The sequence below is a fragment of the Poecilia reticulata genome, chromosome 13 (genome assembly GCF_904066995.2).
Source record: "Poecilia reticulata chromosome 13, P_reticulata-male-v2, whole genome shotgun sequence".
Classification (NCBI taxonomy): Eukaryota; Metazoa; Chordata; class Actinopteri; order Cyprinodontiformes; family Poeciliidae; genus Poecilia; species Poecilia reticulata.
In genome coordinates this window covers 34,106,737-34,132,236 of record NC_088842.1, presented here as the reverse complement: position 1 = coordinate 34,132,236, position 25,500 = coordinate 34,106,737, and the positions used below count along the sequence as shown (strand labels likewise).

Below are 25,500 nucleotides of genomic sequence, written 5' to 3'. Positions count from 1 at the left end.
TGGTGCTGTAGTTGGTGTTGTAGTTGGTGCTGTAGTTGGTGCTGTAGTTGGTGCTGTAGTTGGTGCTTCGTTGGTGCTGTAGTTGGTGCTTTGTTGGTGCTGTAGTTGGTGCTGTAGTTGGTGCTGTAGTTGGTGCTTCGTTGGTGCTGTAGTTGGTGCTGTAGTTGGTGCTTCGTTGGTGCTGTAGTTGGTGCTGTAGTTGGTGCTTCGTTGGTGCTGTAGTTGGTGCTTCGTTGGTGCTGTAGTTGGTGCTGTAGTTGGTGCTGTAGTTGGTGCTTCGTTGGTGCTGTAGTTGGTGCTGTAGTTGGTGCTTCGTTGGTGCTGTAGTTGGTGCTTCGTTGGTGCTGTAACTGTAACTGAGACCGAGCCAAGACCGGCGCCCCGCGCTACATGACTCGATAAAATGTGAAATATGATCAAAATGGCTTCTTAAAATGATCTGAAAAAAAATCATATTCCCATAAAAACATTTAGATATTAAACACTTAGAGCAGAAATAGATTTTATATATCATTATCGATTCAAACTCTTCGTTCTGCTTTGCTTCATCTCTGAGCCACAATCAGTTCTGGTGCCATCCCTGACAGGATGACGCCCTGGGTGGTCGCCCATACTGCATGTCAGAAACCACAACTGTCTGCTCTCTCTCTCTGTCTCTCTCTCTCTCTCTGTCTCTCTCTCTCTCTCTCTCTCTCTCTCTCTCTCTCTCTCTCTCTCTCTCTCTCTCTCTCTCTCTGTCTGTCTCTGTCTGTGTTTGTCCTTCAGAATCAAATACAATCAAGTCCAGAAGTATCCATACCCCCAGCAGCAGGTTCAGGTTGTTTTTCCCCAAACTGACCCGGTGTTTCTAGTGATCATCTCAAGGTCCTGGAGTTCTGCCTCTAATCTGTTCTGGGTGGGAATCATTAGGGTGATGGAAGGGAGGCCTTCCAGCCTCAAAGCTCATTACCACAGATAACGGGAATCTGCAGGGGTATGAACAGTTCTGGGCTTATCTGCAGCTTCAATCAGTTCCCAGAGTCACAGATGAAAAGCAGCAGCCGGACTCGGCCTGGCTGGGCAGGTGGAGCCGCTCTGCTCCTATCAGCGCCGGCTCTTTCAGGTAAACGTTGGCAGATGGTGATCACGGAGCTTTAAACACTCAAACATTGATTAAACCCACTTTGCTTCACTCCGGCACTTTCCACCGCAAACTTTCCCCTTTTCCGACCTTTCAGAGTCGGACAACTGACGGAGAAAATATCCGATTAATCATTTATGGAAACAAACCTGCTCTGGTTGAGGGTGTAAACAAGGGTGTGGAGGAACCAAACCCTCATTACGAAACAGCAGAGTCAACAGGCTGGGAATAAACAAAAGGAAGTCTCCGCATATTTACGATATCACACACTTCCCAGTCAGATTCCAGGCTGTCACTGGATCACCTTCAGCGGCAGTCGGCTGATTGTTGCCGTCGCGTCTAAGAAACGCTGATAAGATCGGCAGGGTGATGTGAAAACAAACCGGACGATAAAACGGCTTCCAGGGGAGGAAAACACCTGGAGAGCGCCGGGTTCGGGTCTGAACTAGAGCGCCTCAGCGGACCAGAGGAACGCCGCTGGATTGTTTCTCCGTACAAAGCCAGAACAAGGAGCTGAGCCTCAATCACGCCGCTGGACTTCCCTTCCTCACACTGAGCCACAGAAGACCAATCACTTCCCCTGAGCCCAAAATACTCAGAGTGTTTGGTAACCGAGTCGCTTGGCGCTCCAGTTCAGACTCACTCGACGGTTTCCCAGAGAAACTACGACCCGATTCAGAAGCGACAGTCTAATCCTGGGACCATTCGTGGTTTACATCAGTGGTGTTCGAACCTTTAAGCCTGGAGACCAAAAACTAACTCTAACTTCAACATGTGTTTCAGGTCGTTGGGACTAAATGGACCAAAGCCAATCGGCCTGTAGGGGGCGTTTGGTCGCCTCCAGCCCTTCCTCGTGGCTCTCCTACCTGACAGAGGCTCTCTGGGTTTGACCTCCTCCTCCACCACCTCCTCCTGCACCGGCTGGTCCTCGGGGCCCTGGGACATTCGGTCGGTGATGGACTCCCTCTTCAGCTTCCCCAGACCCACCATCTTCATGAAGGTCAGGCGCCGGCTGACGGAGTCGCAGTCGCTCTCCGAGCAGTTCAGCTCGCCGTTGGTGAAGGATTCCTTGCGGGAGCTCAGGGAGTCGCGGTATTTTCCTGCGAATCTGGAAGAGATGGCAGCAAGTCGGGATCTGATCTTTATTCATCACGATTTCAGTTGATGTCTGGAACCTCAACTCAATCAAACAACTCAGACCACAGCGTCTCTGAGACAGTCTTCCAGTTGGACATTGAAACATAGAAGACTTTAGACAAACTACTGTAACCTCTAAGTCCTGCATCCCTGAGGTCTGTAGAGAGATTTCAAATCAGAGGTGAAACATGTTAAAGAAACAAGAAGAGCCCGACTGTCGGCCAGTCAACCACTAGGGGTCGTAGGTTGAGCATCTCTGCTGATGTACCATTCGTCTGTTATCCTTCTTGTTTGTTCCTTTTTATTATGAAAAGGCAAAAAATCTAAAATCTACTGCCAAGTTTTATCAAAGTAGCTTTAGTCAACAAAACCAAAGAGAGATCAACGCTTCTATGACTAGATGAAACATAAAATGTTTTTGTCTCTAGAGGGTCTGAGTCATAAGTCCCTCGTTTCTGTCGTTTCTTGTTCGGTGAAATCTACAGAAGGGTAAGCGGTCTCTTACCTGAGCAGACTGCCCTCTGAGCTCCTCCTGCCTCTCTTCTTCTTCTGTGAAGGCGACGGCGTTCCCTGCAGTGACCCTTGTGGGGACGGCGTGTCGCCATCTTTGCTCTTTCCCGACATCCTCAGGTTCTTCCCGAGCTTTCCGAGACTCTTCAGCGGCGACTTAAACTTGAACGAACCCTTCACTGACCCTCCACTGCCGTTTCCCTTCTTGCCTTCGTTGGCCTCGTTCTCGTCCTCCTCGTCCTCAAATGGGTTGCGGTCCCTCGGCGTGTCGCCGTCCAACAGCGAGCTCCCAGGCGACCAGTGGCTTTCATGGCCGCCGTTGCCATGGATATTGTCATCCTCGTGTTCGAAGGGGTTGTGGTGGGGAGTGATGTTGAGACTCATCCTGCGGAAGAACAAGGCGTTGTCTAGAACTGGACCACCGCCTTTCAGGAGCACAGGGAGGTTCTTGAGGATAGGCATGATGGCGCTGGGGGTGGGGGGACTGGGATGGGAACACCTGAGGACGGAAGAAGAGACATTGATTGATCAATCAACCAACCAGTCAACCAATCAACCCTGGAGTCTCTAAACTCCCGATCTAAACCAAAATGAAATTAGATATGATCAACAATGTCATGTTTTAAAACCAGATCAGGTCAAAATGTTCCAGCTACATGTGCACCAACAAATCGGCTCTGATTTCCTTCATTTTGGGAGATCGTTGATCGACCGACACTTCCCTGAGAAACCGATTGAATCCACCAACCTTATAAGTCTTAGCATTCAGCCTCCTCCAGTGGCTCACATTGGCCACCCTATTGGTACCAACTTGGCAAAGGCAAATCGAAAAGTCAAACTTTTTAAAGGTCGCCGTTGGTTCATCCCTAGTTCCAAGGTCTTCAGCTTTACTACAGTTTTTCATCACGATGCCTTAACTGGACCAGCTACAGTCCATCTGGACACAAATCAACCAGTAGAGACATTCAATGACTTTCCCAGACTAGAGTTAGACAGCATGTTCACTTCCTAATGTCTAGCAGGGTTCATCAACCTTAACCTCTGACCTTTACCAGAGTCCAGACTGGAAACAAGACTTCTTGCGGTTGTTTAGTTAGCTTCTCCATAGCTTTAAAAACGGGTAACTCCTTTCTGGAAAGCCACAGATCTCTGAACAATAAACTGGTCAAATCTCCGTGCAGGAATGATCTAAACTTTATTTTGTTTCCAGAATAACTTCCTGTCCTCTGGACGTGGTGCCCTGAGGGACGATGGGACCTGATTCTGGTAGGTTTATCCTTTCTGAGAGCTGTTCAGACAACATGGAGGACCAGACTGACGGCGTTGGGGCAACATTGCTTCATCATCACTTCAAATCCTCATTTGTTGTGTCGTAAACTGGTTTCAGTCTGACGGAAAGACCGAGCAGGAACAGAAATCTCTACAAACATCGTCAACTTGCTAATTTTAACGGAAACATCTAAACAAATCAGACACTGTGAGACACACCCTGACTGACGCTGTTCGTTTTATTGAGAGTCCAGCAGGTAAATGTTTGATCAGAAGCTAAACGTTAACGCCTGGCTTCAGGACCGCAGAGACACTTCCACCCTCCTGACCTTTACTTTGCCTTTCCTGCAGACCTTCAGTCCAAAAGGAGCATTTTGAAAATCTGCTCTGAGATTCTTACTCTGCCTTCCTGATTGGCTGAAACACCAAGTCTCCAGTTTCACGTTCTGCTACCAGCAACTTCAATGACGTCCAGCTCAAACCTCTAAATATGGAGGACAGGTAATCACCATGAAACACGGTGGAACGCCGCGCAGATCGTTGGATCAGTCATAAACCGTCATGATCTCACAGTCCGAACGCCGGCGGGACAAAGAGCCATAAAGTCTGCAAACATTAACAGACGCTGGGCGGCTGCAGAGACCATCTTAGCGACACCGCAGTGGTTCCTAGGAAACACGTTAATGATTAAATCAGGTGAGGCGCGTCGCTGGTTTAAGCCCTTTCTGTCAACCTGAACATCCATCATGAGGCTTTTACACCGTCACTCAGAGACGAGGTGGGCGGAGAAACGTTCAGCCTGATCAAAGCTGAAGCATCTTATGCCAATCAGTCAGAGTCACCGAGCCAACAGCCATCAGGACCAGCATGATGGGTCTGAATGGATCACAGCAGCCGATGCCAAGTGGCTTCTAGATACTGAATCTCCGTAAAACTGTCATGAACCTTCTGGTGGGAAGGAAAATGTCTGAGAAGTGAGGATTGACCACCAACTGGTTAAGTGTCACAGAACAGCAACAGCATCCACTTTAAACCAAAGCGGTTTAAGGAACACCAGCCTGAACCGTCCGAACGCCGAGCTTTAGTGTGAAAACTGAAAACTCTTCATGCAGGAGGCCAGAGATCTACATTATTTATCTACAACGTACAGGAAACGCGTCGATGGCTTCCACGGATGAGTTTTTATTTTGGCCTGCAAACTGCAACAGGCGACGTTAATAATTACGTGTCTGAACTTCAACCTTCATTCGGCCAGACAAAAAAAAAAAGGTTTTGGCCATTTTCAAACTCTCATCTTGCAAATTTAAGACCAATACAAGTTTTTCAATCTAACAAAACTGCTTCAAAATAAGAGCACGAGCATCAAACTGTTTGAAGAGCTGATACTGAGCTGTATTCATCTGGAGGTTTGCAAAACAGCCAAATTCTAGAGTTTAAATTTAGGGAAAGCTAAGTGTGCTAACTGATGCAGCGCTACGCTAAGAATTAGCTCTGCTGCTAGCAGTTGTTAGCAGAAATGTGCCACTGGGTATTTGTTTTACAATTAAGGAAATACTTAACTTTTAAACACATAAATTCTGAAACGATTGTTTCAAAGAACCACAAACGTCAGATGCTGAAACTTTTCTCATTGGAAAAACTTTTTTCTCGTAATTTTACGACTTTCTTCTGCAAGTATTGGGTCATTAATCTGCTAATTCTCATGATTACATTTTTTAAACCATATTTTCTGTATTTATAAATGATGGAGCCCAGCGGCTGCCAGCTAGCATGCAGCAGGTTTGGATGCTAGCTAGCTGGTAGCGCTGCAGTCGGGTTGGGCCCGGATGAATGAGAGCAGCGGCCTCTGAAGCGGTAAACACCCTGGAGGTGGACTGGGAGCGGATGTTGTTCACGTTGCTGGTTTCCAGTCTCACCAGCTCAGGACGCGCGGCTGCAGCCAGGAATAGAAACCACTTCTGAGGGGGCAAACAGACTTTTAAAGGAAAGTCACACACACAGAGAGACGCTGCTGCAGGGTGAAGTGGGAAGTGATTCAGTGGCGGTTGCTTCCATAAATACCCAGCAGCCCCGGCGGCGCTCGCACAGCCTGTTTTCTTCCAGAGGGTCGCAGGGCATCGCGGAAGCTGCTGGACACAAACAATGGGGCGGAAAGGACAGCGATAGTGTGACGGACGGAGGCGAGGACTCCGGGGTCCCATGCTGCTCGCCGCAGGGCGGGGCCCGGGGCCCGGCTGGCACAATGCTCCGGGGCCCCTGGGCACGGCGGGGTCAAAGGGCACCGGTTCCCCCCCAACATCAGACAGCAGCTTCAGGTTGCAACCCGAGCGTCACATTCACTTTATTCAATTTAATAAAGTCATTGGTTCAGCGACGTCAGCTCTACTGAGCCGCTAACAGAGAAGCGCATGTTTGGGTTAGCATTTTCTGCTAACGTCGGAAACATTTAGCTCAGATAAATCCTAAAGAGTTAATTTACTTTCAGCTGAATAAGTTTTAAAATCTGTGTTGAGGTTTTAAGAAGAAGTTTGATAATTTTTTAGACCCAAAAACTTTATTTCAAAAAGGAACAAGATAAAACAACATCCAGGTTCGTTACCTGTCCAAACTCAACTGGTGCTGCAGCTGCAGGTTGTCATGTGAAGCGAAGCTAACACTTTAGCATTAGTTTTAGCTAAATACCTCGGTGATTTAGCACGTTAGCATTAGCTTCCGGTTTGCAGGGGTGTCAGACTCCAGTCCTCTGCTGTCCTGCAGGCTTTAGATGAGCCACAGGGTCAAAACCCTGGAATGAAACGGCTTCATTTCCTCCTCCTGGTGTGGATCAGACCAGGTGCTGCAGCAGAGGCTCATCTAAAAGCTGCAGGGCAGTGGGCCCCCCCCCGCCCCCCGCAGGGCCTGTGGTGTAGCGCTTTAGCATGGGCCTGCAGAGTTTTAGCACTAGCAGAGCTAATGTTTATGATTAGTGCTTCAGCGTTAGCAGGGCTAACATTTTAGCTAGCGGTGCCCTGAGAAGGAAACATAAAAACCCTGAAGAACCAGAAGCTTCCAGACGCCGACGGTTTGATTTCACTCGTAAACTATCAGCTTCGGATGTTCAGCTGGTGAATCTTTGGATTATTAATCTGATGCACTTTGGGAATGACATCAATATTACAGTTAAACGTTGCAGCAGCAGAATCTCTTCACGGTTCATTTAAAAGTGTCGGAGCTTCAGGATCTCCTGCTTTCAGACTCTCATCCTGACAAAGTCATGAAGATTTATTTATGTTGTGCAAATTCACAGAAAAATAAAACTCATCCTGCCAGCAGGACGTCGTGTCCAACAGGACGAGGTCACGACCTTTTATGGTCACCAGACACAAACAGGAAACCAGGAAGGTGAGCAGATACCCAATCAGGTTCAGCCCTGACCTGCTTCATGGCTGCAGAGATAATCAGACTGCAGCAGGAAAACTGGAATAGAAATCATTTCATAAGCTGATCGACTACTTCCTGCTTCCTGCTGATTGGTCAGAACCGCATCACTTTCCAGCAAACACAGCAGGAAAAACAGATGACAGAAGTCACAGGTTTATTCCTGGGTTCATCAGACAACTTGCTAAAAAAGACTTGAACACAGCAGAACCGCCCGGTTCATCTGTGGACATCTGGAGATTTAAAGTTTGTTCATCTGGCAGAAAACAAAACGAGACGTTCGACTCAGGATGAAAGAGGAAATTCAGCCCAACAGTCAAAACCGGCAGCATTTTGACGTTTACGCTGCCAGATTAATGTTTTAAAGGTGGAGCTTCGGTTTGTGTCCTGACGCCTCGGCTCCAATCCTCCTGGGTTTGATGAAGCCAGAGAAGCTGAACTGGACCGAAGGTTCTGCAGCGTTTTCCTGAAGTGACGGGAGGCGAACTGGATCATTTTGGGTGTTTTTCTCTCTGAGCTTTAATTTGACTCAAACGATCCTGTTTCCGCTGACGAACCGTCAGTTTGATGTGGACGTTTCCCACGGCGTCCACATCCAGCCGGGTCAGCCAGCTGGTTCTGGAACACGAGTCCAGTCAGAACCTTTCACTCATCCTGCGGGTCGGAACCTGAACTCTCCTCCGCAGCTTCATCCCAGCAGCTGCTTCTCCGCAGAAACGCTGCTGAGTCGGAGCTTTGCTCTAATCAGACACAGATGCAGCCCGGTCGCTTACCGGGCCGCGGGTTCTGAAAGCTCAGAACCGCCCTCATCCTTCATCCGCCTGCAGCCAGAGTTGCACAACCCGAACCGACGGTTCTGGTTCATATCCGGCTGGAAGGAAACGCGGATGGAGCCGCCTGAATGCAGAAGCTCCTCAAAAACATGGCCGCCGGCCCGGTCCGGTTCACAGCTCATCCGGTCCGGTTCAGAGCTCATCCGGTCCGGTTCACAGCTGACCGGGTCCGGTTTGCAGCCGGTTAAAAATGTGATGGAGACTCAAACCCAGCTGGCAGGAGAATCTGAAGAACTTCAGAAAAAACCCGATCAGCCGAATCCAAACTGTCCTTAAACATCAATTAACCAAATGGCTAAAGTGCAGCTAGGCGTCGCTAGCTAAAAAGTTAGCTATGCTAACCCTACAACACTAATCATAAATATTTGTTCTGCTAATGCTAAAGCGTTAAAACAACACTTAGCCACAATATTTAGCACTCAGCTGGTTAGCATTGACTATTGCTAACTAGCTGAGTGCTAAAGCGCTACAACAACATGGTATTAAGTGGAAGCTAATGCTAAAGCGCTAACTTCAATTCAAAACTCATCTGCTCCTGTGAGACTGCAGGGCAACAATTCACTTCTTCCATAACAACCTCAGATTAAATCTTGTGATTTTTTTGTTCCTGCATGTTTGTTGTTTGAAATAATGGAGAAAAGAGAGAAACAGAAATGCTATCAACAGTCTTCAAGCACTTCAAAATAAGAGCATGAACTTCAACGCACACATCGAACTTTATTCAAGTCAAAGTTTATAAAAGGTTAATCAATGCTTTAAAATTTATCTGGAAAAATGTATTTATGGGAGCTGAACTTTTACAGAGTTAGCAAAAATGCTAAGTGAAATTTAGCTAAGCTAATAGCGCGTTAGCCCAACTGGTTCCAGACGTTTGGATCATCACTGCTGTCCAGTAAACAATCCACAGAACTTCTCCCAGTTCCTTCTTAAACATAAATGAAGAGGCTGAATCAGCCAGACCAGAACCAGAACCAGAACCAGAACAAGAACCAGAACCAGAACAAGAACCAGAACAAGAACCAGAACCAGAACCAGAAGTTCTTCAGTGGATCAACTCACAGCAAACAGTTCATGGCTGTTTGTTCTTATGAGAAATCAGAATAAAGACGAAAAGAAACCCTCCTGCTCCAATCCAGGAGCAGAACCACCGTCCAGAACCAACGGCTCCAGAACCACCGTCCAGAACCAGCAGTGGCTCCAGAACCACCGTCCAGAACCACCGTCCAGAACCAGCGGCTCCAGAACCACCGTCCAGAACCAGCAGTGGCTCCAGAACCACCGTCCAGAACCAGCAGTGGCTCCAGAACCACCGTCCAGAACCAGCGGCCCAGAACCACCATCCAGAACCAGCAGTGGCTCCAGAACCACCGTCCAGAACCAGCAGTGGCTCCAGAGTTCGGATCAGCGGACGACGCCCGAATGAATCAGCCCGGTCTGACAGAGCAGCACCAAGACTTTGGAGCCAATAAAGGTTTTTATTGATCCTCCATCAGCTCCACTGGTTCCTGATCAGCAGCAGGACCAGATATTTACATACACTGTAAAAAATGACCATCTGACGTTAAATCAGAATAAAGCTTCATGTCTGTTGGGATCAACAAAAGGAATGAGCTAAACCAACACGGCTTTTAGCAGAAGCTAATGCTAATTTCAACCATTACTCCTCATTTGTTGTATTCTTGCCATTTGTTAAATAAAATTACTTGGAATAAAAGAACGCGAGGAGAGGAAACAGGCTTCAAAATAAGAGTAACAGAAAACTTCAACACAGATTTTGAACTTTATCCATTTGAAAGTATGAGAAGAATAAATTAGCGGAAGCTAAGTGCGCTAAACGTTAGCAAAGTTAGCAAAAACACTAAAACGGTAAATGAAGAATTAGTTCTGCTCTTAGTGCGTCAGCAGAAAGGACCTAAACAAAGTCTGATCCAGTCTTAGAGAAAACCAGTGGGCGGTAGAACTGGCCCAGAAACCCGACCCAGTTCTACCGGTTCCGTCTGGAGGAACGGGCCAAGAGCGACTGACCGGTTCAAAGAAAACGATGCAGGAAGTTTCATCTGACGGAGTTTTCAGAGTATGTAAATATCTGGTTCCTACTGTAAAAACTCAACAGTTTAAACCTGAAACATAAAAACCCAGAGAGTCTCAGTTGTTGCATCACCACAGACTCAAAAACTGGAAAAACGTCTCGATGTCGTGAACCAACCAAGCCTCCATTTTGATCTGCAGGCGCAGTGAGAGCAGCACCGGCTGCCATCAGACCGTCCAATCTGAGGCCTTTAATCACATGTTGACTCTAAACACGTCCAGGTGTCGTCAGATCTCCCGCTTGTTTGGTTCACCCTCATCTTAAGGCTCTAAATCTTGATTAAACTTTGTGTTTTGGTGTTCGAGTGAAACGTCAAACCTGGAAACACATAAAACTACAAAAGGAATGAAGACATTTTGTTCCTCTGAGTCACTTTAACATCCAGATAATCTTTACGAGGCCCGGATAAGAAGTTCCTCCATGATGGCCTCCATCTTTAAACTGAGACAATCCAACATGTCAGCACTGCTAGCTGACATGTTAGCATCGCTAGCCCTAAAGCACTCATAAACATTAATTCTGCTAACGTTAAACCAACATGGTATGTAGCTGAAGCTAATGCTAAAGCACCAATTTCAACCATTATAACTCATTTATTAATTTATTCTATACTTACCAATTGCGAAATAAAATTTCTTGTAAAAAGAGAGAAAATGAGGAGAGGAAATGGAACTGCTTTGTAAACAGACTTCAAAATAAGAGCATGAATCTAAACATACAACTACCTACCAAAACTTCAACTCAGATGTTGAACTTTATTCAACTGATAGTTTACAAAACAGCAAATTAAATTAGCGATTTAGGAATTAATTTGGGGAAAGATTTGTTAGCAGAAGGGCTAAGCAAAACATTTGTGAGGTTATTAGCACATTAGCTTCTGCTTAAACTGATTCCAGTTTTGTGGTTCACTTGTTAAATGAATCTCTGGTAGAATATCCTGAAATATCAACTAAGGAGAAGCAAAGAGCTCCTGGTTCAAACACCTCCTACCCCCTAGCTAATAAAAACCAACAGGAAAGCAGCCAGCAGCTAGCATCACTGCCTCAGTTAGCGTCACAGCTCCAGTTAGCATCACAGCTAGCATTGAGCATCACAGCTCCAGTTATTGTCACAGCTAGCATTGAGCATCACTGCCTCAGTTAGCATCACAGCTAGCATTGAGCATCACAGCTCCAGTTATTGTCACAGCTAGCATTGAGCATCACTGCCTCAGTTAGCATCACAGCTAGCATTGAGCATCACAGCTCTAGTTATGGTCACGGCTCCAGTTAGCGTCACAGCTAGCATTGAGCATCACAGCTCCAGTTATTGTCACAGCTAGAATTGAGCATCACAGCTTCAGTTAGCGTCACAGCTCCAGTTAGCATCACAGCTAGCATTGAGCATCACTGCCTCAGTTAGCATCACAGCTAGCATTGAGCATCACAGCTCCAGTTATTATCACAGCTAGCATTGAGCATCACTGCCTCAGTTAGCATCACAGCTAGAATTGAGCATCACAGCTCCAGTTAGCATCACAGCTAGCATTGAGCATCACTGCCTCAGTTAGCATCACAGCTAGCATTGAGCATCACAGCTCCAGTTATTATCACAGCTAGCATTGAGCATCACTGCCTCAGTTAGCATCACAGCTAGCATTGAGCATCACAGCTCTAGTTATGGTCACAGCTTCAGTTAGCGTCACAGCTCCAGTTAGCATCACAGCTAGCATTGAGCATCACAGCTCCAGTTATTGTCACAGCTAGCATTGATCATCACAGCTTCAGTTAGCGCCACAGCTAGCATGACATTCAGTTCTCAGTTTTCACAGCAGCTGCTGCTGCTGCTCCCAGTGGGTTTCCATAACCTCAGGCTGCTGTGGGTCGACCAGAACCGATCCTCTTGCTCAGGTTCTACTGACACCACCAGTAACATGCGCTGAAGCCACATGTTTACATCCACCCAATGAAAACACGCATCCACAACTCAAAGAAAGTTAAAATCTCTAAAGATGTTCTGGCCTGAAGCCGTTTGGATGTTAAAACGTGTTTTTGTTGGGGTGTGAAAACTTCTGGCTTCGGTTTGAGTTCTGGTGGATTTCTGTGACCTAAAACATCACAACACGGTTACATCTGCTGGGATCCGCTTTTGGACCCGACCCGCGCTGACCCATTCAGGCGGTCTGTTGGTTCTGCTTTTAGAAACGGTTCAGGAGGATCCCGACCTTCAGGTCCAAATAAAGACAGGGTAACCGAAACGGATCCCTGAGGAACTCCAGACCCTGACTGGGTTCATGTTACTCATTCATTCATAAATGTTTCAAACTAAGTGTGTTTACTAGCTAAATATTTAGTTTTTCTCCGACAGGCTGCAGAACCAGAGCAGAACCCGGTCGGTCGGATCTGAACTCAGGCGGTCCAGAACCGCCGGGGTCACGGCGTGTCTGCCTTCATGACGCCTCCGGACGTCCATCTTGGCGCGTTTCCATGGCGACTGCGGCTCCAGGAAACGTTTCTCCTGGAGTTTCTGGTCCGTTCGGCGGGACGGCCCGGTTGGATCGGCCGGTTCGGACGCGGACCGGAACCGACAGACTCCTGGGAACATTCCGGTCCATCTCAGTTCAAACTGGGTTTTTTTTTTTTTCCTCCAGGAGATGCTGAGGCTTCAAAGCAGCTCTTTGTCCATGAGCAGGACGCGGCAGGCCGTAACCATGACGACGCGTCTCCTCTTTCACTCCGGGCCACCAGGAAGTTCGGGCCGGTCGCTCCGGCGACCAATCAGAGGCCGGCGCTGCCGTGATGTCACAACGGGGGTCAGTTTGTGTTTCTGTCACCGACAGGAAGCTGCAGTGACAGAACCAGCTGGTGGTTCTGGTTCTGGTTCTGGTCCATTCATCTTCCTCTCGTGACTCCGTCCTGCAGAGCTTCAGTGAGGAAGAGGAGAAGGAGGAAGAGGAGGAGGAGGAGAGTGACGGATGAATGAACAGGCTTTAATCAGCCGCCATTATTCTGTTTGTTTGCAGGAAAATGCGTCCGGACTCGGCCGGGTCGGCGGTCGGAACCGGCCCGCTTCGCCCTGGAACCGGTCCAGAATCTGCTCGGTGCTTCAGGCGCGTCTGTGGGCCAGACCTGCTGCTGCTGCAGCTGCTGCTGCTGCTGCTCACATATTCCCTCAAATCCAAACCAGATCCTGGACTCATCAGCATCCAGCCGCTGGACGCAAACAGCAAACTCTGATTTCCTGCAGTCAGTGAAGGCACCACGTTCATTTCCCGCCTTTATCTAAAGTTTTCTATCTTTTTTTGAAGTTTGCATATTTGAGAACAGGAATCCCTCCTGACATGCGGACATGTTTCAACCTGATAGCTGATCAATACAAACTCCTCCAGGATGCAGGTGATCGATCAGATATCAGATATCAGATCAGATCAGATATCAGATCAGATATCAGATCAGATATCAGATCAGATATCAGATCAGATATCTGCCTTTACAAAACGTTCCTCTTTTTATAAACCCAACTTTGCAGATTTAAAATCAGAGAAAAATGACTAAATTACTCAAATGAAACATAAAAGTACAGATTCGTGGACGCAGTGGGCCAGAAGCTCAGCCCTGAGGGACGCCACCACCACGCGGCGCCTCAAACAAAAACTTTGTATCGATGTCAGTAAAACGGTTTGTTTCAGTTAAAGAAAAAACATCGAATGAATGAAACCTTCAGAAATCAGCCGACGTGCCACTGAGTTGGTTTGAACTGTAACACACACACACAGACAGCAGGAGGCGCCAGAGCTGCTGTCCGTTTCCCTCACGGCCACCTGAAGGAATATGTTTTTTATCCGGCTCCATTTTTATTCATCTGCCCACAAAATCCCCCCCTTTAACACGAGCATATTTATGAATAAATCAACTTTTTTCACTAAATCTTTAATGCGAGTCAGACGCAGGCAGCTGCCTGTCGTCCCAGGCTGGACCACCAGATGGCAGTGTGAGGCGCCAGCTGCACCTTTAAATGTCTTCTTGAAACCTGGTTACAGATTACATGAGTGAATAAATTCATAAAAGTTTTTATCAGACAAATCTGATCAGCTGCAGTAAAATCTGAATCAAATTAAAATTAAATTATGCCGGTAAATAAATGACCGCCGTGTTTTGGGGTTAATCAGTGACGCGACCTCCAGATCATTTCAATGTGACATCAAAGTCATTCAGAGAGCAGAAAGGAAACTCATTGATCTGCTCAGAACCAGCAGAGGTCCAGAACCAGAACCAGCAGAGGTCCAGAACCAGAACCAGAACCAGCAGAGGTCCAGAACCAGAACCAGCAGAGGTCCAGAACCAGAACCAGCAGAGGTCCAGAACCAGAACCAGAACCAGCAGAGGTCCAGAACCAGAACCAGAACCAGCAGAGGTCCAGAACCAGAACCAGAACCAGCAGAGGTCCAGAACCAGAACCAGCAGAGGTCCAGAACCAGAACCAGCAGAGGTCCAGAACCAGAACCAGCAGAGGTCCAGAACCAGAACCAGAACCAGCAGAGGTCCAGAACCAGAACCAGAACCAGCAGAGGTCCAGAACCAGAACCAGCAGAGGTCCAGAACCAGAACCAGCAGAGGTCCAGAACCAGAACCAGAACCAGCAGAGGTCCAGAACCAGAACCAGCAGAGGTCCAGAACCAGAACCAGAACCAGCAGAGGTCCAGAACCAGAACCAGAACCAGCAGAGGTCCAGAACCAGCCCGTCAGAACCAGCAGAATTCAGTGTTTTACAGCCTCAAATCATCTGGAAAATTCTGGAAATTTGTTGGTTTTGTCCACATTTGTCCACAAAATTCGCGGAACTGATCCACTCCAATAAAAACTCTTCCTTTATTTCTGTGCGTGGGAAAAACCTGCGCAGATTTCGGCCGTTTCTCCACTTACTGGTGGCGGACATGGCGGCGGCTCGGTCCGGCGTCACGACCCGGGCTGGGAGAGGGGAGTCAGCAGAGAGACCCGCAGCTCCGAACCGGTCCGAATCCCGCAGCTGGCTGCGCTGAATGCGCGTCCAGAGCTGCGCAACCGCGGGAGTCCCCGAGCGGCCCCGTGGGGCGTTCAGGGACACTCGGACGACAGGTTCATTTATTGCTCCGTGAGGGGCTGAAAGTCGAACCTGCCATCTATAAAAAAAACACTTAAAAACCAGATTTAAAACTTTTTATAGATAATATTAGTTTTTTTTTCTTTAATAACGACTTTCCTGAATTAAAAACTTGTTGTCATGGTAACAGATCCACGGGATTGACAGGAAGTGATTTATTTGCGTGTTTTCCGCAATCATCCATCAGGTGGCCCAAAAGCAACCGGAACCAAAATGATCTACAGGCTGTTAGCTGCAGCAGTTAGCAGCTGGCTCTCGGATGTCCCACGGTCCCTGAAGGGCTCTGCAGCAGGGCCAGAAAACAAACCCAGAAATAAAAATTAAGCCAAACTCCGGAAATGTTCCGGTTCTGGACTGAAAACTGTAAAATGAGAGGAAAGTTTGGATCAGGACGTTTCTGATGGGCTTTTAATAATAATAATAATCAGAATATTATGGTTTGTGTTTGTCAGGTTCCACCTGATGGGTCGAAGCCTGGGCGGTTCTAGACGGGGGCCAGCAGGGGGCCGGGCCCCCGCAGAACCGACCATCAGTAAGTCCTTATGGTGACGTGCGTTGCCACGGAAACCAGAGCAAATTAGTCCCGTATTGCACCGATTTCATTGTTTACCTTCAGTTTTACTGTAATGTTGGCCATAGAATATAAATATTATTTAAACAATGTTTTATCAAAGCCAGTTTTCCTTCATAGTGTTTCTGAATATGAACATTTATGCCATATTTCCACTGAACAGTGAGTTTCTCCCAACAGTCACTTCCCTCCTGATGCTCCAGTCTGCAGCTCAGCAGCCAATCACGTGTGGTTGCTAGGCAGATTTAATAAATATCTGGCCAGTCAGAGTCTTTCAATTAAATGTGGATAAAATTATTTGTTCTTTATAATCAGTTAATGTTGCTCTCGTTAGCATGATGCTAATTCACTTCTGGTTAGCATGATGCTAATGCTGCTGTGGTTAGCATGATGCTAATGTTGCTCTCATTAGCAAGATGCTAATTCTTCTCTAGTTAGCATGATGCTAATGCTGCTGTGGTTAGCATGATGCTAATGTTGCTCTCATTAGCAAGATGCTCATTCTTCTCTAGTTAGCATGATGCTAATGCTGCTGTGGTTAGCATGATGCTAATGTTGCTCTCATTAGCAAGATGCTAATTCTTCTCTAGTTAGCATGATGCTAATGCTGCTGTGGTTAGCATGATGCTAATGTTGCTCTCGTTAGCATGATGCTAATTCTCCTCTGGTTAGCATAATGCTAATTCTTCTCTAGTTAGCATGATGCTAATGCTGCTGTGGTTAGCATGATGCTAATGTTGCTCTCATTAGCAAGATGCTAATTCTTCTCTAGTTAGCATGATGCTAATGCTGCTGTGGTTAGCATGATGCTAATGTTGCTCTCATTAGCAAGATTCTAATTCTTCTCTAGTTAGCATGATGCTAATGCTGCTGTGGTTAGCATGATGCTAATGTTGCTCTCATTAGCAAGATGCTAATTCTTCTCTAGTTAGCATGATGCTAATGCTGCTGTGGTTAGCATGATGCTAATGTTGCTCTCGTTAGCATGATGCTAATTCTCGTCTGGTTAGCATGATGCTAATGGTGCTCTTGATAAATGTTGCTAATATTTCTTTATTTAAATAGTTAATGATGATTTGATGATTAAATTCTGCATATTTTGCTGGTTACTGAACAGACTGTTAGCATGTAGCTAATTTAACCCTTTGTGTGATTCTGCTGTGTGATGATACCGTCGTATCATCGTGGATTGTCTTCATTTGAACATGTAGACTCGTCCACGCAGCGAAGCGTAGCCGCACCGCTAGCCGCACCGCTAGCCGCACCGCTAGCCGCACCGCTAGCCGCCTCTGACTGAAGGCTGTTAGCTGCGGCTGATCGGCTCGTTTATTAAACCTCGACATATTTCCCTCTTCTTTGGTTACAAACCTCTGACTCCTCCTGGTGGATTTGGTGGAAGCATCAGGAATGTTTCTGTGCTGATGGAATCGCTGCGTCAGCCACATTCCTGTTAGCGGTCATTGATTAGCAGAGCGCTGCTCACACCCAGATCAGCACCTTATATTGACTTTCATCCATTTTGGTAAATTTACTTATGACTAGCCAAACAGTCACCCCAACATGACCTATGACCTGAGTCTGACTGACCCCAGGTTCAGCTCCGTTTCCTGTCCAGCTGTGATGCAGAGCAGCAAAAACACCATGTTGTCACAGCGCTAACACGTTAGCATAGCTATTGTTTACTATTGTATCTCAATGCTTAGCTGAGTTAGCTTTTAGCTAGCAGAGCCGCCTCTGGTGCGTTCCCAGCAGCAGCCTCCGGTTCCGGTTCTGGTCCCGGTTTGGTTCCGGTTCTGTTCATTTCTTAAACGCTGTTTTTAGTTACGCATGAGAACGTGTCTGATTACCCAACAACCGATAAAACGTTTTAGGCTGCAGATAAATGACCTCCTGGAAAACGTCTGCAGGGTTATTTTCATCCCTGAGACCCGATTGGGTCGTCCAGAACCGCCAGGCTCTGTCTCACTCCGGCTCTGGACATTAACAATGTTCCTGCGGACAGCAGAGGGGCTGAAATCCGTCATGGTGGGGAATTAAATGTGTCCCACAGAGACGCAGCTCCCAGAACCGGAACCGGGACCAGAACCCGGACCGGAACCGGGACCAGAACCCGGACCGGTGGACCTCTGGGGTCACAGAGAGCGCCGCCTGCCGTCCTCCATGCTGCCACCAGGCGGCGCTACACTGGGAGAGTAAAGTTTGAGATGCAACAAGTCAAAATAACAGAAACGACTGAAAAATCTTCAGGTCAGAGGTCAGAGGTCAGCTGTTCTTCTTCCTCCAGCAGTAAAGTGTTAAACTGATGCTGCTGTTCATGAACATCAACAAACTTTAGCCAAATAAAACCTGTAATTATGAATAAATCTAAAAGGACTTCCAGCCTACAGATCTCTGATCTCCGTGTAAATATTTTAAAAACTAAAGATAATTAAAATCAGCTGAAACGGGTCAAACAGCTCTGAACCGTTTCTGACGATCTGAACTCAAACTGCTGCTGAGTCGGCGGTTCTGATGTATTTAAAGGTCTGAATCGGGTCAGTCGGTCACAAAAGGAGAAGTTCTGACAGCTGAGAGCTGCTTTCATTGGTTCATCCTGGTTTCACAACATGGCCGCCGAGAGGAAGAATCGAAAGTTTCATCATCGACGCTTCACCAGAAAAAGGGTTTCTGCCGTTAACAACCATTCCTGGTTTCACAACATGGCCGCCGAGAGGAAGAATCGAAAGTTTCTGCTATTCCTGGATTCACCGGCTGAAAAACACGCGGCAGTTTCAGGAGGAAGGAGGTTTGTTTGTTTTCAGACCAGAAGAAAACTGAGCCAGAAACGTGTCAGAAGAAGAAGAAGAAGAAGAAGAAGAAGAAGAAGAAGAAGAAGAAGAAGAAGAAGAAGAAGAAGAAGATTCCTCCACCTGCCGGCAGGAAGGAAAACGCGTTCTGCTTCATGTCTGGAGGAAAAGTGGCCAGGAAAGCAGGAAACGGCTCGGCTCTGCTGAGTCGAGATAGAAGAACCGATGAGTCACTGCGGCCCAACGTCTCAGAACCGGCAGGCTGCGGTTTTACGCCTCCTCCAGGAGGAGTTAAAGTTCTGACCCGGGTCCAGCAGCGGATCGGATCCCAGACTGGAAAACCCGGCATGTGGATCCAGAACATCTGCTGGATGTGATCCTGCAGAAAGACCAACCGCTGTCATGATTCAGCAGCAAGGAGGAGAGAAAACCGGCCAGAACCAGAACCAGAACCGACCCGACGGAACCCAAAGGCCCGACTCGCCTCCAGAAAACATTTTCTGGATCCGCCACGAACGTCTGATGAGACGTTAGCGAACGTCTGGAAGCCGCTACATCAGAAACACAGTGACGTAGCTTCTGCTAATGCTAATCCGCTAAAAGAGAAGCTACTTTAGCGTCTCATACCTCAGGATGATTGTCAACATTCAGCTGGATAAAGTTTGACGTCTGGGTGGAAGTTTTGGTTCTTCAAGTATTTAAATGTTTATGTTTTTTATTGAAAACAAGAAACAAGCAGGAGCAAAATAAAAGAAATAAACATTCATGTCCCTTTCATGTCCCCATCATGTCCCCTTCATGTCCCCTTCATGTCCCCATCACGTCCCCTTCATGTCCCCATCATGTCCCCTTCATGTCCCCTTCATGTCCCCATCACGTCCCCTTCATGTCCCCATCATGTCTCCATCATGTCCCCTTCATGTCCCCATCATGTCCCCTTCATGTCCCCTTCATGTCCCCATCACGTCCCCTTCATGTCCCCATCATGTCTCCATCATGTCCCCTTCATGTCCCCATCATGTCCCCTTCATGTCCCCTTCATGTCCCCATCACGTCCCCTTCATGTCCCCATCATGTCCCCTTCATGTCCCCATCACGTCCCCATCACGTCCCCTTCATGTCCCCTTCATGTCCCCATCACGTCCCCTTCATGTCCCCATCATGTCCCCTTCATGTCCCCTTCATGTCCCCATCACGTCCCCTTCATGTCCCCATCATGTCTCCATCATGTCCCCTTCATGTCCCCATCATGTCCCCTTCATGTCCCCATCATGTCCCCATCACGTCCCCTTCATGTCCCCATCATGTCCCCTTCATGTCCCCATCACATCCCCATCACGTCCCCTTCATGTCCCCATCACGTCCCCATCATGTCCCCTTCATGTCCCCGTCATGTCCCCTTCATGTCCCCGTCATGTCCCCATCACGTCCCCATCACGTCCCCTTCATGTCCCCATCATGTCCCCTTCATGTCCCCATCACGTCCCCATCACGTCCCCTTCATGTCCCCATCATGTCCACTTCATGTCCCCATCACGTCCCCTTCATGTCCCCATCATGTCCCCATCATGTCCCCTTCATGTCTCCTTCATGTCCCCATCATGTCCCCATCATGTTCCCATCATGTCTCCTTCATGTCCCCATCATGTCCCCATCATGTCCCCTTCATGTCCCCTTCATGTCCCCATCACGTCCCCTTCATGTCCCCATCATGTCCCCATCACGTCCCCTTCATGTCCCCATCATGTCCCCTTCATGTCCCCATCATGTCCCCTTCATGTCCCCTTCATGTCCCCATCACGTCCCCTTCATGTCCCCATCATGTCCCCATCACGTCCCCTTCATGTCCCCATCATGTCCCCTTCATGTCCCCATCACGTCCCCATCACGTCCCCTTCATGTCCCCATCACGTCCCCTTCATGTCCCCATCACGTCCCCTTCATGTCCCCATCACGTCCCCTTCATGTCCCCATCACGTCCCCTTCATGTCTCCTTCATGTCCCCATCATGTCCCCATCATGTCTCCTTCATGTCCCCTTCATGTCCCCTTCATGTCCTGTTGGTCTCTCTCTCTCTTGCCCCATCAGAGGACATCAGTTTGTCTCTTTCCTTTAACCAGGTGAGTTTCTACCAATAAATTCTCTTAATGATCTGATGGACCTGAAGATCAAACAAACTTTATAATAAACAACAAACATCATCATCACTGTTGGAGCCGTAAAACTACAGAATCTTTAAAGGTCCGATTCGAACGATCAGAGTTTTATGTTTCTCCATGTTGGATTTGGGCCTGATGTGTTGCCATAGCAACGATAAGGATAAACCCAACAGACGTTCATTAGGAGGATCCTGCTGGTTCTGATCCGCCAGCAGCTGCAGGTTCTGGTTCTGCTGGTTAAAACCCGACTTTCAAGGATCTCACTGTCAGAACCAAACAGAACCACACAACCCGGCCCGACGCTGCGGTTCTTACCTTTTCACAAGGAGAAATCCAGTCAGGCGGAGGACATCTCTGGTTCTGGTTCCCCCTGATGTTCCTAAAGGATCCAAACCCGGTTCCTCCCTCAACCGCCCCAGAATACCAGGTCCTCAAGATCCTTCAGCTTCTTCCACCAGGTTCTGCTGGTTCCCCAGGTTCTGCTGGTTCCCCAGGTTCTGCTGGTTCCCCAGGTTCTGCAGCTCCGTCGGTCCAAAGCCTCCTCTCCTCCTGGTTCTGCTCCCTGTGAGTTCTGCTCCTTGTTTCCTGTTTGTTTTATTTTCTTGCTGCAGCAGGAAATGGTCATCTCTTCCCTTTCCTGTCATAGGAGCTCAGACACACACGCACACACACACACACACACACACACACACACACACACACACACACACACACACACACACACACACACACACTCCCTCATTAGAGCACTGGTTACCTAATTATCCACACCACCGGTCAGCTGCCTCATTGAACTGAGCTGTGATGTTTCAGACCCGGTTCAGACTCTGGACCTTCTGGAGGAACTAAAAAAATTAAAACGGTCTTTACTGAGGGAACACTGTGGGAACACTGTGGGAACACTGAGGGAACACTGTGGGAACACTGTGGGAACACTGTGGGAACACTGAGGGGACATTGTGGGAACACTGAGGGGACATTGTGGGAACACTGAGGGGACATTGTGGGAACACTGAGGGGACATTGTGGGAACACTGTGGGAACATTGTGGGAACACTGAGGGGACATTGTGGGAACACTGTGGGAACACTGTGGGAACACTGAGGGGACATTGTGGGAACACTGAGGGGACATTGTGGGAACACTGTGGGGACACTGAGGGAACACTGTGGGAACACTGAGGGAACACTGAGGGAACACTGAGGGAACATTGTGGGAACACTGTGGGAACACTGAGGGAACACTGAGGGAACACTGTGGGAACACTGAGGGAACACTGTGGGAACACTGAGGGAACACTGAGGGAACACTGAGGGAACATTGTGGGAACACTGTGGGAACACTGAGGGGACATTGTGGGAACACTGTGGGGACACTGAGGGAACACTGAGGGAACACTGAGGGAACATTGTGGGAACACTGAGGGAACACTGAGGGAACATTGTGGGAACACTGAGGGAACACTGTGGGAACACTGAGGGGACACTGTGGGAACACTGAGGGAACACTGTGGGAACATTGTGGGAACACTGTGGGAACATTGTGGGAACACTGAGGGGACATTGTGGGAACACTGAGGGGACATTGTGGGAACACTGTGGGAACATTGTGGGAACACTGAGGGGACATTGTGGGAACACTGAGGGGACACTGTGGGAACACTGAGGGGACATTGTGGGAACACTGTGGGGACACTGAGGGAACACTGAGGGAACATTGTGGGAACACTGAGGGAACACTGTGGGAACACTGAGGGAACACTGTGGGGACACTGAGGGAACACTGAGGGAACATTGTGGGAACACTGTGGGAACATTGTGGGAACACTGTGGGGACACTGAGGGAACACTGAGGGAACATTGTGGGAACACTGAGGGGACATTGTGGGAACACTGTGGGGACACTGAGGGAACACTGAGGGAACATTGTGGGAACACTGAGGGAACATTGTGGGAACACTGTGGGGACACTGAGGGAACACTGAGGGAACATTGTGGGAACACTGTGGGAACATTGTGGGAACACTGAGGGAACACTGTGGGAACACTGAGGGGACATTGTGGGAACATTGTGGGAACACTGTGGGGACACTGAGGGAACACTGAGGGAACATTGTGGGAACACTGTGGGAACATTGTGGGAACACTGAGGGAACACTGAGGGAACATTGAGGGAACACTGAGGGGACACTGAGGGAACACTGAGGGAACATTGTGGGAACACTGTGGGAACATTGTGGGAACACTGAGGGAACACTGAGGGAACACTGAGGGAACATTGTGGGAACACTGAGGGAACACTGTGGGAACACTGAGGGGACATTGTGGGAACACTGTGGGGACACTGAGGGAACACTGAGGGAACACTGAGGGAACATTGTGGGAACACTGAGGGAACACTGTGGGAACACTGAGGGAACACTGTGGGAACACTGAGGGAACACTGTGGGAACATTGTGGGAACACTGTGGGAACACTGAGGGAACACTGAGGGAACACTGAGGGAACACTGAGGGGACATTGTGGGAACACTGTGGGAACACTGAGGGAACACTGAGGGAACACTGTGGGAACACTGAGGGAACACTGAGGGAACACTGAGGGAACATTGTGGGAACACTGAGGGAACACTGTGGGAACACTGAGGGGACATTGTGGGAACACTGTGGGGACACTGAGGGAACACTGAGGGAACACTGAGGGAACATTGTGGGAACACTGAGGGAACACTGAGGGAACACTGTGGGAACACTGAGGGAACACTGTGGGAACACTGAGGGAACACTGTGGGAACACTGAGGGAACACTGTGGGAACATTGTGGGAACACTGTGGGAACATTGTGGGAACACTGAGGGGACATTGTGGGAACACTGAGGGGACATTGTGGGAACACTGTGGGAACATTGTGGGAACACTGAGGGGACATTGTGGGAACACTGAGGGGACATTGTGGGAACACTGAGGGGACATTGTGGGAACACTGAGGGGACATTGTGGGAACACTGAGGGGACATTGTGGGAACACTGTGGGGACACTGAGGGAACACTGTGGGAACATTGTGGGAACACTGAGGGGACATTGTGGGAACACTGAGGGGACATTGTGGGAACACTGAGGGGACATTGTGGGAACACTGAGGGGACATTGTGGGAACACTGAGGGGACATTGTGGGAACACTGTGGGGACACTGAGGGAACACTGAGGGAACACTGAGGGAACACTGAGGGAACATTGTGGGAACACTGAGGGAACACTGTGGGAACACTGAGGGGACACTGAGGGAACACTGTGGGAACATTGTGGGAACACTGAGGGGACATTGTGGGAACACTGAGGGGACATTGTGGGAACACTGAGGGGACATTGTGGGAACACTGAGGGGACATTGTGGGAACACTGAGGGGACATTGTGGGAACACTGTGGGGACACTGAGGGAACACTGAGGGAACACTGAGGGAACATTGTGGGAACACTGAGGGAACACTGAGGGAACACTGTGGGAACACTGTGGGAACACTGAGGGAACACTGTGGGAACACTGAGGGAACATTGTGGGAACACTGAGGGAACACTGTGGGAACACTGAGGGGACATTGTGGGAACACTGTGGGGACACTGAGGGAACACTGAGGGAACACTGAGGGAACATTGTGGGAACACTGAGGGAACACTGTGGGAACACTGAGGGAACACTGTGGGAACACTGAGGGAACACTGAGGGAACACTGTGGGAACACTGAGGGGACATTGTGGGAACACTGTGGGGACACTGAGGGAACACTGAGGGAACACTGAGGGAACATTGTGGGAACACTGAGGGAACACTGAGGGAACACTGTGGGAACACTGAGGGAACACTGAGGGAACACTGAGGGAACACTGTGGGAACACTGAGGGAACACTGTGGGAACACTGAGGGGACATTGAGGGAACACTGAGGGAACACTGAGGGAACACTGAGGGGACATTGAGGGAACACTGAGGGAACACTGAGGGAACATTGTGGGAACACTGAGGGAACATTGTGGGAACACTGAGGGAACACTGAGGGAACACTGAGGGAACACTGAGGGAACATTGTGGGAACACTGAGGGGACACTGAGGGAACATTGTGGGAACACTGAGGGGACACTGAGGGAACATTGTGGGAACATTGTGGGAACACTGAGGGAACATTGTGGGAACACTGAGGGAACACTGAGGGAACACTGAGGGAACACTGTGGGAACACTGAGGGAACATTGTGGGAACACTGAGGGAACACTGAGGGAACACTGTGGGAACACTGAGGGAACACTGAGGGAACACTGTGGGAACACTGAGGGAACATTGTGGGAACACTGAGGGAACATTGTGGGAACACTGAGGGAACACTGAGGGAACATTGTGGGAACACTGTGGGAACACTGAGGGAACATTGTGGGAACATTGTGGGAACACTGTGGGAACACTGAGGGAACATTGTGGGAACACTGAGGGAACACTG

The 25,500-nt window shown here is 48.6% G+C and overlaps 1 protein-coding gene across 2 annotated transcripts in view; it reads right to left on the bottom strand.

The window, feature by feature from the left end:
* Positions 1-21,609, bottom strand: part of exoc3l2b (exocyst complex component 3-like 2b) — a 48,964-nt gene extending 27,355 nt beyond the window's left edge. Inside the window, exons 1-3 of one of the 2 annotated variants that reach the window (XM_008426821.3) lie at positions 21,325-21,609; positions 2,763-3,266; positions 1,987-2,228 (exon numbers count right to left, since the gene is read on the bottom strand). In XM_008426821.3, coding sequence (XP_008425043.2) covers positions 1,987-2,228; positions 2,763-3,229 — 709 coding nt within the window. In that variant the 5' untranslated portion in view covers positions 3,230-3,266; positions 21,325-21,609. Of the gene's footprint in view, positions 1-1,986; positions 2,229-2,762; positions 3,267-15,276; positions 15,403-21,324 lie in introns of those variants that run through there. The other variant, XM_008426820.3, reaches the window with a different exon arrangement.
* Between the last annotated feature and the right edge of the window lie 3,891 nt (positions 21,610-25,500).